The sequence below is a fragment of the Heterocephalus glaber genome, unplaced genomic scaffold (assembly GCF_053883595.1).
Source record: "Heterocephalus glaber isolate CG9 unplaced genomic scaffold, H.glaber_assembly_v1.0 deba00000676, whole genome shotgun sequence".
Taxonomy (NCBI): Eukaryota; Metazoa; Chordata; class Mammalia; order Rodentia; family Bathyergidae; genus Heterocephalus; species Heterocephalus glaber.
The window spans coordinates 25,943,950-25,959,695 of record NW_028258156.1 but is presented as its reverse complement, the minus strand read 5'-3'; the positions used below and the strand labels follow the sequence as shown (position 1 = coordinate 25,959,695).

Here is a 15,746-nt window from a genome sequence, read left to right as displayed (position 1 = left end):
CCCATAAAATCTGCATTGCTAATGGTGATTAGGTGCATGTAGGTAGAATTAGTAGTGTTTTACTACTGATAAACAGGTTTTGTGAGGGAAACAGGTTTTTGTGGGTTGGCCATCAACAGCACATTTTTTTTTTTTTTTGGTACCAGAGGTCAAACTAACAGCACATTTTTGAAATATAAGCATTCAGAGAGTGGAAGCAAAGCAAAGTACAATGGCCTTTCTGTTTACTCTCTATGGCTGATGGCCAAAAAAGGCCACCATTTCTCCCTCCCCTCAGGATGGCTTGCCCCTCTGCCCTGTGTCTTGGGCATCCTTTCCACCAAGAGAGAGGGCATATCTCTCTGTCCTGATTCTACATCCGACCATGTGGATTGCTTTGACCAATGAGGTAGTATCAAAAGGTTCCTGCCTGTGGGGATTTGCCCTCTCTGAGGCTGGAAACCCTCTCACTGTGACGTAATCAGCTCGTGAAGTGTGACCTTAGACTAGCCAGCCTGTGGCATGACTTCCAAACAAATGAAGCCTCCCTGCACCACTTAGCCCCAACAGAGCAGCTGAGACCAGAAGAATTCAGAACTGTGGAGAAGAACGAACAACTGCTGTTTTAATCCACTAAACGTGGCAATGGCTCGTTATGCAGGAACACATAAGCGATACATGTTCTTTATTAAAATTTCTTGTCATAGCAAGAGATGTCCAGAAAGCCATGAGGCTAACAGCTGCAGCAAAATAATGTTTTTAAGTGCCAACCATGGAACACTTTTTTCTTCTAGGAACAAAGCAGATACTATTCAACTAAACACAGTGTAAATTACACGCCAATTCGATAAATCCTCTAACAGGCACCACTTATATTTGCTCCAGAAGTTCTGTAGGTTTTCCTTCCGTTATCGTCAACAATTATGATTCTTGGTCTTTCAGGATATATTTGTGGTGATAAAGATTATTTTTTTTAAAAAGGGATGCTTGGATCTTCTCACGCTTAACAAACTTTAGATCATCTAATACTTACTCCTGGCTTAGATAGCTTCTCAAATTCCTTTAATATGAGGTTCTTTTCTTCGGTTAAGCTGCCCAAAAAAAAAAAAAAAAAATCAAGTTTGATAAAATCCGAAAGAACAAGCTCCTTCCGTGTTAACAACTGCCTGCTTTCTCTTCTCCCAGTGCCGTGCCCAGACTCTCTGCAGGCTCTGGGCTCCGTTCTTTAGGGTGACTTTCTTGACTCCCCCAGGCCATTCTGGGGCTTCCTCCTCCCCAGCACCCTCACACTTGCCCACACCCCCAGGAGCGCAGCTGTCCCCGCAAGGGCTCCCTGCAGGTGGGCTCCCGGCCTGGCCTCCCTCCTCTCCATCGCCGGCCAGGGACCAGCGCCGTCTGGATCACCGCCTCGAGAGGCCCGCACCCACTCCAACTCCCAGCTCCACACTGACGTTTCAGCCACACGAACGAGACGCTCACTTCCCTGCTCACTGACCTCTCCTCCTACCTGAACCAGGATGCGAACTCCTTCCCCAGCCTCCTCACGATCTGCCTTTCTCTGCCCACCACCACGTGGCTCTGGCCACGTCGGCCCCCTTGTCAAACTGGTTCCTACCTCGGGGCCTTTGCCCTTGTGGATCCCTCCAGCTTGCTTGCTCGCCACAGATCTTTCATAGCTCAGTTTTTATGTGCAGAGCTCTGCAGAGGCAGCCACTGTCCTACCCCAGGTCAGCACTAACAGCATCTTCCCTGGCCATGATTCCCTCTTCTGCAGCGCATTAATCACCATGGGCATTGCATCGGGCACTTATGTATCTGTTTATTTCCCAACTGTGTGCCATGTGTTCATTGCATTTTCCCTTCCTGGATACACCGGGGGACGACATGTCACAGCCTCCCTTACATTCGGCATGGGGCCATGGGACTAGTTTTTGCCATCTGGAGGGGAAGGGAAACAAGTATCTCTATCTTCTAACTGCGCCGAACGTGGGAGGCGTGTGATCTGTCCTGCACTGTGTTGTGAGCCAGGAAAAAATTTTATGACATGATTTTACTGACATTTTAAGAATTTTTTTTTGGTATTGCAGTAGATCCTGAGCCAAAGCCTTTTTCTTTTCTTATTCTCTAGACTGTTTTCAAAGATTCAATTACAGTGGTGACTTTTAAATTGGTATCACCAGATCAGAATTTCCTTGGAGACTCAAACTTTCATATCAGAAATAAAGAAAGAACATCAAGGAGTAAGTGAAGATTAAAGGACATATTTTTCTTATTCTTAAATGATCTAATTGATAAATTTGTTTAAAATCATAATACCAACACTGTATTCGATTATATGCTTATAGATAGAAACATATTTTTATATGCTGAAATATAAGAAATGATACCAAGGGTGAAAGTGAGAAATCAGGATTATTTTATCATTATAATGTACTTAAAGTAGTGTACAGTAGTATTATTAGAAAGTTCTTAGAATAGTTGTAAATATATATTCCAGACTTTAGGGCAACCATTAAAATAAGACAAAAGAAGCAGAATTTATAATACTAAGAAGAGAGAGAAAAGAAATCATATAAAATGCTCAGTTATTTGTAAGAGTCTTTTTAAAATCTATGACTCGTACTCTGAGTAACATTTTGGCTATTCTTTTAAGGTAATGGTACATGGTGTATTAACTATTGTTAGTCTCTATTTTATTATGAAAATTTTTAATAAAAATATCATTTACAATAGCAAAAACAATGCTTGGTTAAAGCCACAAAAAGCAGAAAGTGTGGATGGTAAAAGTAGGAATAAAGAGCCAGGATGACAAAAAGAATACAGACACAAATATGGTAAACATTAATCCCACTATATTATCATGTTAAATGTCAGTTAAAAGATCATCAGAATAAATAAAAAATAACAAGATCCAACTATAGGTTGCCTACAAGAAACTCACTTTAAATATAATAATACATATAAATTAAAAGTAGATCGAAAAGGTCATGCTAGTGCTAATCAAAAGAGACCAGGAATTGCTGTAGAGGTTAAGTATTCCTGATCTGAAAATTCAAAACCTGAAATGCTCTAAATCTAAAACTTTTTGAGCACTGACACTGACATGTTCAGAGTCTCAGATTTTGGATTTTGGATTAGGGATGCTCAACTGGTAAAGTCTATGTGAAATTCCAAAATCTAAAACCTCTGAAATCTAAAACACTTCTGGTCCCAAGCATTTCGGATAAAGGACAATGACCTCTACTAATTTCAGATGGAGTAGAGTTTGGAGCAAGGAAAGTGATTCAGGATAAAGAGGGGTATTACCTAACAATGTAAGAGTAAATGCTCCAGGAAGACATAATAATCCTTTACAGGTATTCACCTGAAAACAGGATCAAAGTACATGAGGCAAAACTGATAGAACACAAGGAGAAAGAGATAAATTCACAGTTATAGTTGGAGACTTCAACACTTCTCTAACAGAAACAGACAGATGTAGATGGCAGAAAATTACCAAGGACCTCGTTGAACTCAGTAGCACCATCATGAACCAGGAGGATATAACTGACCACTTAGAGCAGACTTTTCCCCTGAAGACCAAACATCACTGTAAGTTGAGATTAACAAACAAAAGAAATAGAAAATATCAGACAGCACAGTGAAATAAGAACATACGGTTCCTTTCACTTGTTGATGAGAATAAAATAAAGAACATTTGTATCCTATTTTTATTGCAACTGTTAGGATGAGATGACACATTGCTAACAGGAAATTTGGGAAACTGCTTTAACTAGGGTTAGACTGAATGCTCTAAACAAAAGAAATAATAATGGGTTGAATACAATCACTTATTTTATTTTTTCTTCCAATGATTTCATTTTGTACCAGACTTCTTGAAGACATCTAAAAGAAATGTTTTCCATTTTTCTTGTTATTCTGCATTTAATGACTAGCTACCATGTGCTAAAGAAGTCTTAAGATTTTCCAAATTTGATCAACAGAAACTTTGCAATATAGAAGACTTATCTGTAAAATAAAAGTTGGGATGCATGGAGTATTAAGGTCCACCTATTATATCAAGCAGATCCTACACATCAGTAGGTCTGAGAACATGGCACTAAAGGTATGTGCACACCAGAGTTTATTTTTATGAAGTTTAATTGCAGTAATGCACAATATTAGTGTTGCAATTTGTCATATTGAATTTAATATAGTTTAGTTGTCCTAAGCACAAATTGAAGCTGAATTTTTTAAGAGCTTTGGATATTTTGCTGTTGCTTTTGCAACTAGTGGAACCTGGAGCCATTTTAATTCCCAGATATTGATCCTACACGTTAGTCACCAGGGGGTGGCAGTGTCTTTCGTCTTTGGATGCTAAAAGTAGCCCGAGTACTGTGTTTCAAAATGGCTCTCTGGGAAGATATGACTTATGCTATTCTCTTTACATAAATGTAAAAGTGATTTTTAAAAGAAACAAATAGAAAATGGATACCTACCTTAGAAGATTTAAAACTATATTTCTGTTGTGCAATTTTCTTTTTATTAAGAAGCATCAGTTGATTTTTATTTCCTTGAAAAGATGTGTTTTTCCACGAGAGTAATTCTTATCCTACCCCTAGCAATGATGGCTGATCATTGTAATTTTCTTTGTATTTTTAAAGAAAATTTTATACCTGTACATGTATGCTTGAACCCACTTTCACCTAGCAGTTAATATTTCCGAGTTGTGAAACAGAGTTCATAATTAATAATTTAATTGTTCTATCAAGGATCTGTTGGGCAGCTATACCACCATAAAATAACCCTAGACATTCCTTCTCATCTACTGAACCTACTACATGACAGGTACCTGACATGCATCATTTCTAAACTTCACAACCTTGCCAAGCACTTTTCCAGAGGTACACAGTCAAGGCCAACCTGCTGGTGAAACAGACTCAAATGCTGTCTTTTTTATCTGTCTTTTCAGTATCAAGCTGCCTGAGGACTACATTATTTAAGCATTCCACCAGTTTTAGAGGATTCAGATTGCTTCCAATTTTTTACTTTTATAAAAAATGATGTAATAAAAAAATCTTTATGCATTATGCTTCTCTTTCTCCTTCCGGATTGTCATTTGTGATGGCATCACTGGGGCAAGACATTTTTTGTATGGGCCTCTTGGCATGTATGAATTCATAAGCTTTTAAACTTACACGAAATTTATTTATTTCTTTTTCAGTTTTTATTTTAAAAATATTCAGATCTACAGAGGAATTGAAAGAAAAGTAGCATAGACAACCAAATTCCTTTTACCTGGATCCACTAGTTGCTAACATTTTTGCACTGTAAACTCACATGAAATTTAAATCTGGCATCTTTCAGCTTTCCGGATGACCTGAGTATTCCAACATCAAAACTCCTTAGGATTTACTTCCTTTCTGCCCCAAATAGTCCTAATGGGAAACATGTCACCAAATATGTTGGCTTTAAAGATCCCGAGGTGCAGAGACAGGTGCAGGAGGGTGAGGGAATCGTGGTGATTTTACCAGTGTTTCCTTCAAGGCCACCGAGCTTAGTGACACATTCCCTTTCCACCTTGTAAGGGACACACACATCACTAGGTAATGTCTCAAAGACACCATTTCTCCTCCTGTCCCAGAGGCCCCTTTCAAGTACGAACACACATATCTCCTCGACCACTAATGTTAGTCAATCTAATTGATTTTCTAGCAATGTCGAGGGCACTGGACTACGTCAGTCTTTCGACAACACCTGGCTGTCCTCAGGGCGGAGATGGACAGACAGTGGGACCCCAGTGACCCCATGAAATTCTCCCTGAAATGACATTTCCACCCTCCTCCTCACATTAAAGTCAAATAAAAATCTCCGCCTTTCACCCCAATGGGGCAGTCCTCTCCGGCCCGGCCACTGCTTCCTGGTGGTGTATCCCCAAACTCTGGCTTCTCTGTATTCCCTGATTGTTGCTAAATTCGTTTCACTCCCATGGCACTGGCTCCACACACGGAAGCTTGCACAGCAGAAGCCGGATTCCTTCCCTGCATGAGCATAGTATTCAGGAGAGGCATCTTCGACCATCAGCAGAAAAAGCAAGAAGGGGCAGACGTTGTGAGGAGGAGGATTTCTGGAGCAGCCCAGGAAGCCGCTTGGTAGAAGCCTCCCAAAGCGGGGTGTCACTGTGGGAGGCTGAGGGCTCCCTGTCCTGGGAGGAGGTGTCTGGGCACAGCCTGGTCACCCAGGGAGGAGGCAAGGGATTCTGAGATGGAGCCAGGCTGAGGACCAGCTCTCGGGTAAAGTTCTCAAACTCAGTCAGAATCTCATGGGAAGTTTGACTAATTGAAATGTTGCACTGGGGGAAGGGGAGTTTGGGCAGAAATCAATAATTTGGAGTGGATCTACCCTTTCAGTGAGTATCTCAGGCACGCCCCTTTGTGTTAAGATATGGACTGTCCCAAAGGGAGCAAAGAAGGTTCAAGTGTTTCCTTCCAACTCGGGCAGGCCCCTCTGTCACCTCCCGGCCGGCTGAAATACTGGTGTATTGCTGACATTCCTCTGCTCCCTTCTTACTGGGTTGTGTGTTTCCCGGTTCCCACTCTGCTGTCATTGCCAGACCAAGGGAGGAAAATAGCTACTGAGCCTGTGTGAACAATGGTGATGGCAGAACTAGCGAAGGGAGAGAAACAGTTGCTATGGCCAGGGTCGCATGGCCCAGCGTCCCCACACCCCACACCCACGGGGACAGACAGCACTCGCTGGCCATGGTCTTGTTTCCTCAGGGGGCTGAAATGATGCTGGATTCAGCAGGACAGCCGCAGGACATTCACTGCCCGAATTGTATGGGAAGCACCCAAAGGTAACCAAGTCAGGCAAGGAAAAGGCTGAAGAGAATATGGAAAAATCTTCTTGGAGAAAGTTTATAGAAAAAGAATTGCTTCCAGTTTGTTTCAAAAATAAGTTTTTGATGATATTTACTTAGCTACTTCATTATTCATTAAAATATATTTACTTCACTTAAAGAGGATCTGTTTTCTTTCCTGAAGTGCATATCTATCAAGAGGTCATCAATGGATATCAGTCTAAGAACTAAAGCTATTGTAGCACATAGTAACTATTAAGCAACCACAGAATTAGACTGACCATTAGCATTTATTAAAGAGTTTATATTATGTGGAAACAGAAGAAAAGCGACTAAATTATTGAGTGAAGTCCTTTCCCCAGAGTACACGAACAATATGTTGTTCTTCACAGTCAACAATGATTCAGAAGTTCCTAAAGATGCTAGGCGAAGGGCTGCTGGTTATTTGGGCTTCTGTTATTTAGACATTGAATAAAATGAGAGTTTATTGTGCTGGGTTGACAAATAGCATCTGTATATTTGGATGAATAGTTTTTTCTCACTGGCTTACTTTATTTTTATCTGGGGATGGAACTATCCACTTTTTTTCCCGGAGGGGGGCAAGTGAATTTATTTTGTACTGTATAGTACTAGACATATTTAGCCAATGCAATGCATATCCTATAATTCTTTCCTATCATTTCCTTTTATATCACCATTATTTTTATGAAAATAAGCTTGTTAAGTCTTGCACTGCTGATCTTTGAGAATGCAAGGGAGATCTCACAGCTAAAAGATCTTATGTCACACATCCTAAAGAATGCACACTAAACATTTCTGCAAATGTGCATTTGGAATGTTCTCGTTCACTCTAAGTCACCATGAGAATCCTCCTCCTGATCCTAAGTGAACAGTTTGCCTGTCTATACCTAAAAGGCAAGAATTCTAGGCTTTCCCCTCCCCTTGGCAGGAATGCTTGGAAATTTGAAACAATTTCAATATCCACGGAGTTATGTTCCTCTTACCCTTTCACGAAATGTCAAGCATTCATGTTTTCAGTCGTAATAGACAACCGCCAATTGTTTTAATTTCATTATTTTCTCAGCTGAAAGAGTGCTTGCAGAGCACAGAAATAGCTAGGCTTTCTTTTTATAGATCTCACTAGTAAGTCTGAAGCAAGTTTAGATTGACAGATGATAAAAGATAAAAACAACTCTGATTTCTTGGCCCTCAGAATAGAATTCTCTTATTAAACTGGCCTTCTTGATTCACCCTCAGTTTAAGAAACAGACCCCAAGGGGTGATCTCAAAACCCAGGGCTTGCAAAGTTTTGGGGCCCACTCAGGTCATTTGCTTGTCTTCAGGCAACTCTGACCTGCATCTGTGCAGGCAGAAACCTACCTCCTCTTATCAACAGCCAGAGAAAGCTCTGCCGCCTTAAGTGGTAACCAATTCTACAAGAGAAGGTTTGGCCTTCTGGTGCCAGGGTGCAGTGTGGAGCACAAAACCTGAGTCGCAATCACTTTAAAATTCACTCTGAAGAGTGGGACTTGGGGAACAAACTCTTCCGCTGATTTGCTACTCCCTGGGAAGAATGCTAGGGATTTCAGAAATCACATTTGCCCTTCTAGCAGCAAATTTCAGTTTTAGTTCTCTAAATGACATCTTCCAGATGTGGGTAAGTGGATGTGTCTTCTGAAAGGATGTGACTTTCTTCTCGAGTCCCAAGGAACAGTTTAATAAGAGAAGGGGAAGGTTTCGCCTGTGGTCCCTGCTCTGCTACTTGAATTATTTGATGCTCTTTAGAAGAAGGGAACGTAGCTCATGAGACCCTCAGCTGCAAAGTCCCATTTGGTAAGTACTCGTGAGGAGAAGCACTCACCATGTGACAAGTGATCAAGTGATGTGGTGGCCATGGAGCAGACTGGATGAGAAGGATCAGGAGCCACGGCCTGGGCAGGGAGGGGGTAAGCGGGAGTCAGTGCCTTGTTGGTGGAGAGTGTTTTGTGGCTGCAACTCCCAAAGCATATGGTTTTACACACACACACCCCATGCCAGGGCCTCCATCTACATTATTTTTCCTAGAAGTTGGAAGTTGCTTGGGAACTGCTCATTCCAGGGAGTCTGGCGAAGAACTGAGCTTGTAATTGCTTGGACCCAGAGTGGCTTCCTAATTTGACTTTTCTTACTGATATAGAAACAGCTTTGCTCCAGGGGCCTTGGCTGTGTGTGGGAGAACTGCTTACCTACCTGCTTAATCGGTACTGGTTGTGGAACTCTCTTTCCTTCACTGAGCTGTATTCATTTTGGTACTTGAGCAGCTGCTCCCGCAGTTTGGAGACCTCGGTGGACAGTGCCTCAGGGAAACCATCCGCTTGCTGCAGGTGGAGCTGCTGCTGCTGTATCTGCTCCATAAAGCGCTTGGCGTTCTGCAGCAGCTGGACCTCGGAGTCTTGGGTGCTGGTCTCACAGAGGAGAGATGTGCATGGTGAGAAGTGCACGTCCACAGCAGCTCCCCGTCCCTGGGCTTAGCCAACCTCAGTGACATTTGGGGCCACTTGATCCTGAGGTCAACAAGGCCCAGCTCCAGGCCTCAAGTTGCCATGACCGGACAGAGGGACCATATGGGAATTGGTGGCCGCAATACCCGGGGACAAATATGACCACTATTGACCAGGCCCAGACAGGGGAGACCACAGAGGGAGAAAAAAATGTGCTCCCTTGACTGTGAAGAATTAAGAATGACCACATCTTCCCAGGAAGGGGGGACTGGGTGCGTCTCTCAGAAGAGCCCAGCAGTGCTGGTTTTCTTGGATTCTCCTGACATGGCTATCAGGAGATCTTTCCCTTTCAGTGAACTACAAAAAAAGAAACTTTTCTAATAGCATGTTATTAAGAGACTAGGTAGAGAAATTCCCTATAAAATGATGGGCATATATTATAGATTTTTAAATTCTAGCCTTGATGCCTGGCTGGACCTGTGCTTGAACATCACCGCAGTTATTTGGGACAGGGAAAGGGGCCGGGCACCTGGTAGAGGTGGATCTGTAGAGACACAGAATTTATTCTTAATCAACTCCCCAGAATTTTCTAGAACTCACTGTGCACGAGCTAGCAGCAGCTGCAGCTTTACTGGCAGGTGTGATTCATCTTTCTCGGAAGCCCTCCCATTAGCCACCCCTGCTATTCAGAGACCAGCCTGGCCATTTTCTCACTAGAAGGCTGTGCTCTCTGTGGAGGGTGTGGCCCACTGGACTCCCTCACCACGAGAAACCTTCAGTTTCACCTCATTGCAGAGCTTCGTGTACCTTGACCAAGCTCATCTCGGCTGAAGTGATCAGCAACACCCCTTTTTCCAGGGTTTTGGATGCCGTGTGCCCCGTGGCACCCAGCAAAACAAAAACGTTTGCTGCGACAGGCACTGTGTCAGGAGCCAAATGGCCACAATGCATGCAATCTAATGACAGTGCAGGCAGTCTCCACGAATGAAAGCTGAAGTTACTCATTGCAGCTCTGCATTTCCAGCCTGTGTCCGGCACTGCAGCCCAGCAGCAGGAGGGGAGACTCTACTTCCTCCTGCCTTTGCCCTGTACACAGTGGGTGCAGAGAGAGCGGTGCGTGTTTGCAGTGAGAGAGGGAACTGAGGCGTCAGGGGGAGGTGAAATGCGGGTAGCAGAAGGGAAGCAACTGTTTTTGCAACATAATCTAGAAGCAAAAAGAAGTAACACAACAGCCTGGGTCCTGCACTGCTCTTTCTCACGGAGCCAGAGGCCCTGAGCTGTGGCCTGTGGAGGAGGAAATCAAGTCACTGCACCTTGCAGAGCTCCCCTGGGGTACAGATGAGAGCCTTCGGGTGAGAAAGACTGCTGTGTCTCCTGTATCTGCAGTCTCCTGGGGATGTTGAGATCTGCGGGGAGCTTTGTCCAGTGGTTAAAGAGAGTGAAATAGGCAGGAAAAGATGTCCCCAGACTTGCAGCCTCCAGCCTCCAGATCCCCGAGTCAAAAGCTACACTCTGCAGACAGGACCAACTCAGAGAGAATGGAGGCTCCGTAGGGTGAGGACGAGGATCTGGGTTGCTGTTAGGAGGGAGGAGGAGGAGGAGGAAGGCTGAGGTGGGGGCTCTGGAGGGCCATCGGGGCCCTGAGTGGAGCTGGGTAAGTATGATGTGTGCAAGGGAAGTTGCACATCAGTCACATCACCCTCTCATCCTCCCACCTGCTAAGCAGCCCAAGGCCTCCAGGCAGTGAAGAAGCAGTAGAGGCTGGGGTTGGAAGAGGACGGCTGGGGAGTGGCAGGGTGGAGCTTTAGCCCTTGCTGTCCCTCCTTAGGTTCTGAGGAAGATACAACACAAGGCTACAGGCAGGCAGTGGGGGAAGGGAAGGACGACGCTGGAGAGTGTCAAGGAAGTGTGGAACATGCCTCCTCCTCCTTCCTGTGCCTCAGTTGCCCTCAATATAAACCCACAGATCAACCCACCCCAAGCTTTTCCCTTCCCAATATCACTTCCCCACTCTCTCACGATGCCTTTTCTCAAATCATTTCTCAAATGTCTTGAACTGAAATCCTTGCCTCAGGATCTGCACTGGTGGGAACGCGAACAAGTACAGGTAATACTACCAAAAACAGAGACGCGGCAAACGGTATCTCCACATTTGTAGACAGTATACCTTATCATGGTGTCATGCAGCAATGTGTACTTGGCTTTTAACTCTGCCACTCTGGTTCCAGGAAGTTTTCCCATGGCGTGCAACTAGCAAAGAGAACATAAGGTCACTGTGAGCCACCAATTTCCTTTAGCAGGAAATAGCAGAGACATATGGATATCTTACACAATCTTTCAGGTAAACATTAGAGATAATACTCGAGAAGCCTGCATAATGGAAAGGTGCTGGGTGTTCAGAGCATCTATTAAGGTCTTCGTTCTTGGGCAAATCTTTCTACCTCCCTAGACCGTGGCTTCTTCTGGAAATTGAAAGAACTGAGTTAAATTCTTCCAGTTGTTAAAACATATTTTTAGGTTTAGCAAACAACAGGAATAGTATAGATTACTAGGGTGGCTGTAAGTTGAAATAATAATTATTGCACATCTATTATGAGCAAGTGTATACATCAGTCATTTCATTCTAAGAACTGTGTGAAGTAGGAATTTTATCTCCAGTTGAGGCCAAAGTGTAGAAGAATTAAGTAATTTGCCCAAGGTTACAGTTAAAATTCTAGATCAAACCCTCAGGATGCAAACCCACATGGTCCAACTCCAAAAACCAAAGATCCCTGTCCTTACCTCAATGCCGCTTCTACTACTACCAAAGAAGTGAGAAAAGTTTACCCAGAATTTAAAGGGACACTATTTCTTCCTTTCTCATTTCTGGTAAAATAACTTTTGACTGACTTTCTGAGTTGAATGATAGTTAATAGATATCATAACACCAAACACAAGAGTTTAATTAAAGCCATAATGCAACGAGCATTTGTATTAGGTTTGACTTTAACTGGACTGCTAGTGACATAAGATTTAAAAAAATAGAACTAAAGGAAAGATTTGTGTTTTCAATGGCCTGCTGTTCCATCTCCAAAATAACTCTTGAATCCCATGACTTTCCTCTCCTTTCTCTAAAACTACTGGTCCAAGACACATCATCTCCCAGGTGGACTACTACAGAACCTTCCAACTGTCTCCTCCCCTCCCACTGCTCCTGTTTCCAGTCCTGTTTCCATCTCCTTTGCACAGAGCTCTTTTTAAAAACCAGCAAGGTCATGTTCTGGGGGTACTCAAAACCTGCAAGTGGAATGAAAACGAAGACCTGTGGCTATTTTAGACCCTGAGGCTGCATGACCCTGTCTCCCTCCACCTCCCTCCCAGCCTCATTTCACAGTAACCTCTTGAAGCTCCCAATCCCTCTACCACACTTGATGTCCTGTGTTTTTGCAGATGCATGAATCTCTCTCCTTTTCCAGTGTGGCTGCATTAGCTGTTCTTCAGTTTTCTGCTCATTTCATTCCAACTCTTTCTTCATGCCTTGGTCAAAGTATCAGTTTATGAGAAGGCTTTCTCTCATTTCCAAATCTCCCTTCCCTGGAACTCTGTACTTCATAAAATGTAACACAATACAGTCTGTGATCATAACTTTATGTGATAACACATTGCTTTTACATTTCTCCATTTCCCATGAGGAAAGGACCTTGGTTACCTTCTTTTCACTATATTGTTAGCCAAGGGTTTTTCCCCTAAATAAAACATTTTTTATTAGTGTAGGCGTGCATTACATAATTAGTTAGGTTTGTCTTGGGGAACTGGTACACTTATCAGGCATTGTTCTTGGTCATCTTTGATCCTTTTATTCTCCTCTCTAGCTTCTCCCCATCCCCTTCTCTATGTCCAAAAGCCTACGTTTTTGTTCCCTACCATCTTTATTTTATTCTTTTATTTACTTATATTTAAACTCTCTGGGTCTGGGTTATTTTACTTAACATTATGATCTCATGAATTTTGGACACAGTTTTGGTGCTTAGTAAGTTGTTTACATTCATTAATAAGTGAATGAAAGTAACTTACAAAATACAAAGGTCTAAATCTACCCAATAAGGCTTCATAGCCTTTGTACCCAAGTCAGGATAGAAATTATTAAATATACTGTGAAACCATGCTATGGTTTAGATCTACAATGTTTTCCCCAAGTCACATGTGTGGGGGAGGTGACTGGATCATGGGGGTGCTGCACTCATCAGTGAATTTGTCCCTTGATGAGTTCTGTAGGAGGATTTGCTGTTAGGAAGAATGGCAGGAGATGGGTCCCTGGGGGTGAGCTGGAAGGGTGTACTTGTCCTAGACTCCTGGCATATCTCACTGCTTCCTGGCTGCCATGAGATGAGCAGAGTTCCTCCTCCATGCTATTCCACCATTCTGTCCTTCCTAGGCTTGCCTAGGGAATTGGTTCCCTAAGATTCATTTCATCATGCTCAGACATCTAGGCACTCAGAGGCTACTGAAGCCATGGTCCAAGGGCCCCAACTACTGCTTGAGATGCTGGCAGACACTGGCATCACCTTTGTGGGGATGGTTTTACAGGATGCAGAATGGGAAGAATTAGGAGGTCATGGAGGCACCCACCCAGATTTCAGAAAAGGGCCTGATGCCCTTGAGAGGGTAATGTGCAAAGCTGTGAGCTCAATGCCAAAAGTGCAGTGGGAATCCCAGAAAATCAGATATGCCAGGAGCATGGAATATCTACTGAGGAAAGCTGCAGGCACTGAGCAGAGCCAACCCAAGAAAGAAATCATGTGGGCTGCAATTAGCAATGCCATAGGAGCAGGGCCACCCAAGCCCTTTGGAACTCAGATCTCACAACCTGCCCCAGATGCTGGATATGCATACAGTTATAGGATTTAATGTTTGTCCTGCTGGCTTTTGGTTGTACTTTGGTCCAATTTTTGTCTATTCGCCTACTCTTTCCTTTTGGAATGGGACTATTTACTCTGTGCCATTGAATGTTGGAAGCATTTAACTTTCTGTTTTATTTTTATAAAAAATTCTTAGCTCACAGCTAAGAATTTGCCTTGAGTCTCAGAGGCGACTTTGGGCTTGGACTTTTCAGCAATGCTGGAACTGTTAAGACTCTGGAAACTCTTAGAGATGAATGAAATCCATTTTACACAATGAATTGGACATAAATCTTTTGGAGGCCAGGGGTGGAATGTTATGGTTTAGATCTAAAATGTCACTCAAAAGTGTCATGTGTGTGGAAGGTGATTAGATCATGGGGAGTATACTCATCAGTGGATTCATCCCTTGATGAGTTCAGTCACTGGGGCATGACCTGGAAGGATATATTCTTATCCTAGACTCCACCCTTCTGCTTCTACTCTCTGGCCACCATGGGATGAGCAGTATTCCTTTTCCATGTCCTTCCACCACGCTGTTCTGCCTTACAGCCAACCAACCATGGACTTAACCCACTGGAAACCATGAACCAAAATAACCTCTCCTCCTTTGAGTTATGGGTGTCAGACATTTTGTCCCAGTGATGAGAAAGTGACTAATAACAACATTTCTTCTGTGTGAGTGTTGGGAATCTCTCATTAGGACCAAGCCTGAGTCCCATTCCCACAGTCCTCACTTTTTAACAGTGGGTGATATATGATGAAAAGGATCTTCGAGATCTTTCAGGAAGCTCCACATTTCACTATGTTAAATATCTTAAAATGTATTCAAATGCTGTCTTAAATACATTTCAAGACTTTTTAATTGAGTTGGCATTGGTATGCTGACTTAGTGTTACTTTTTGTGGATACTTAATTATGTCTATTTTAGTTCTGCACTTACTGTATTTATGAGCCTCTGTATACCTTATCCCAGGTGTCAAACATTTTACTGGTTTCTGAAAGCATGTAGGCCATCAGCACAGTGCCTTTAAACTCTAGTAAGAAAAATAAACCTTTGCATATGGAGAAAAGTTGCTGGGAAAAAGATTATAAAAAGCTAAGCATGTGAGTCTGTTTGCTTTATATAAATGTATACTATGAAGACCAAGTAGGAGCCAGGTTTATAACTAGCCAACCAGCCAGTATTTGGAGGTAAGCCACTGTGTAATGAATTATGGATTTACATATTAAAAAACATATACATTATTTCGTTTTCTTCTTATGCTGAAGACCATTACCTCCCACCTAGAAATGGAAATGAATGTGATACAGGCCCTGCCCTAAAGTGGTTCTCAGTTTGAGGAGACAGACACGTAAGAAATGACAAAATACTTAAACTACATTTAGTAGTTTCATTGTTTGTAAATAACTGCATTTGATTCTTTGCACTTATTTTCTTTATATTGTAAGTTAAAGTAAATAAGTAAAATTATAAGTTTCAACATGGCCAAAATTATCTAAGATAATTTAAAGCCTCTGGAAATTGACCTAACAGCACACAAGGAAGTAAGACGCATTTATTTAGTGAGA

The 15,746-nt window shown here is 42.7% G+C and overlaps 1 protein-coding gene across 7 annotated transcripts in view; it reads right to left on the bottom strand.

Annotated features, from left to right (window-relative positions):
* The window catches only part of Ccdc146 (coiled-coil domain containing 146), a 136,777-nt gene that overhangs the window by 28,511 nt on the left and 92,520 nt on the right, over positions 1-15,746 (bottom strand). For 6 of the 7 annotated variants that reach the window (XM_087206534.1, XM_004839732.4, XM_021253955.2 and 3 more), the window contains 3 exons: positions 11,465-11,547; positions 9,047-9,256; positions 1,013-1,070 (listed from right to left, as the gene is read on the bottom strand). In XM_087206534.1, coding sequence (XP_087062660.1) covers positions 1,013-1,070; positions 9,047-9,256; positions 11,465-11,547 — 351 coding nt within the window. Of the gene's footprint in view, positions 1-1,012; positions 1,071-8,678; positions 8,702-9,046; positions 9,257-11,464; positions 11,548-15,746 lie in introns of those variants that run through there. The other variant, XM_021253957.2, reaches the window with a different exon arrangement.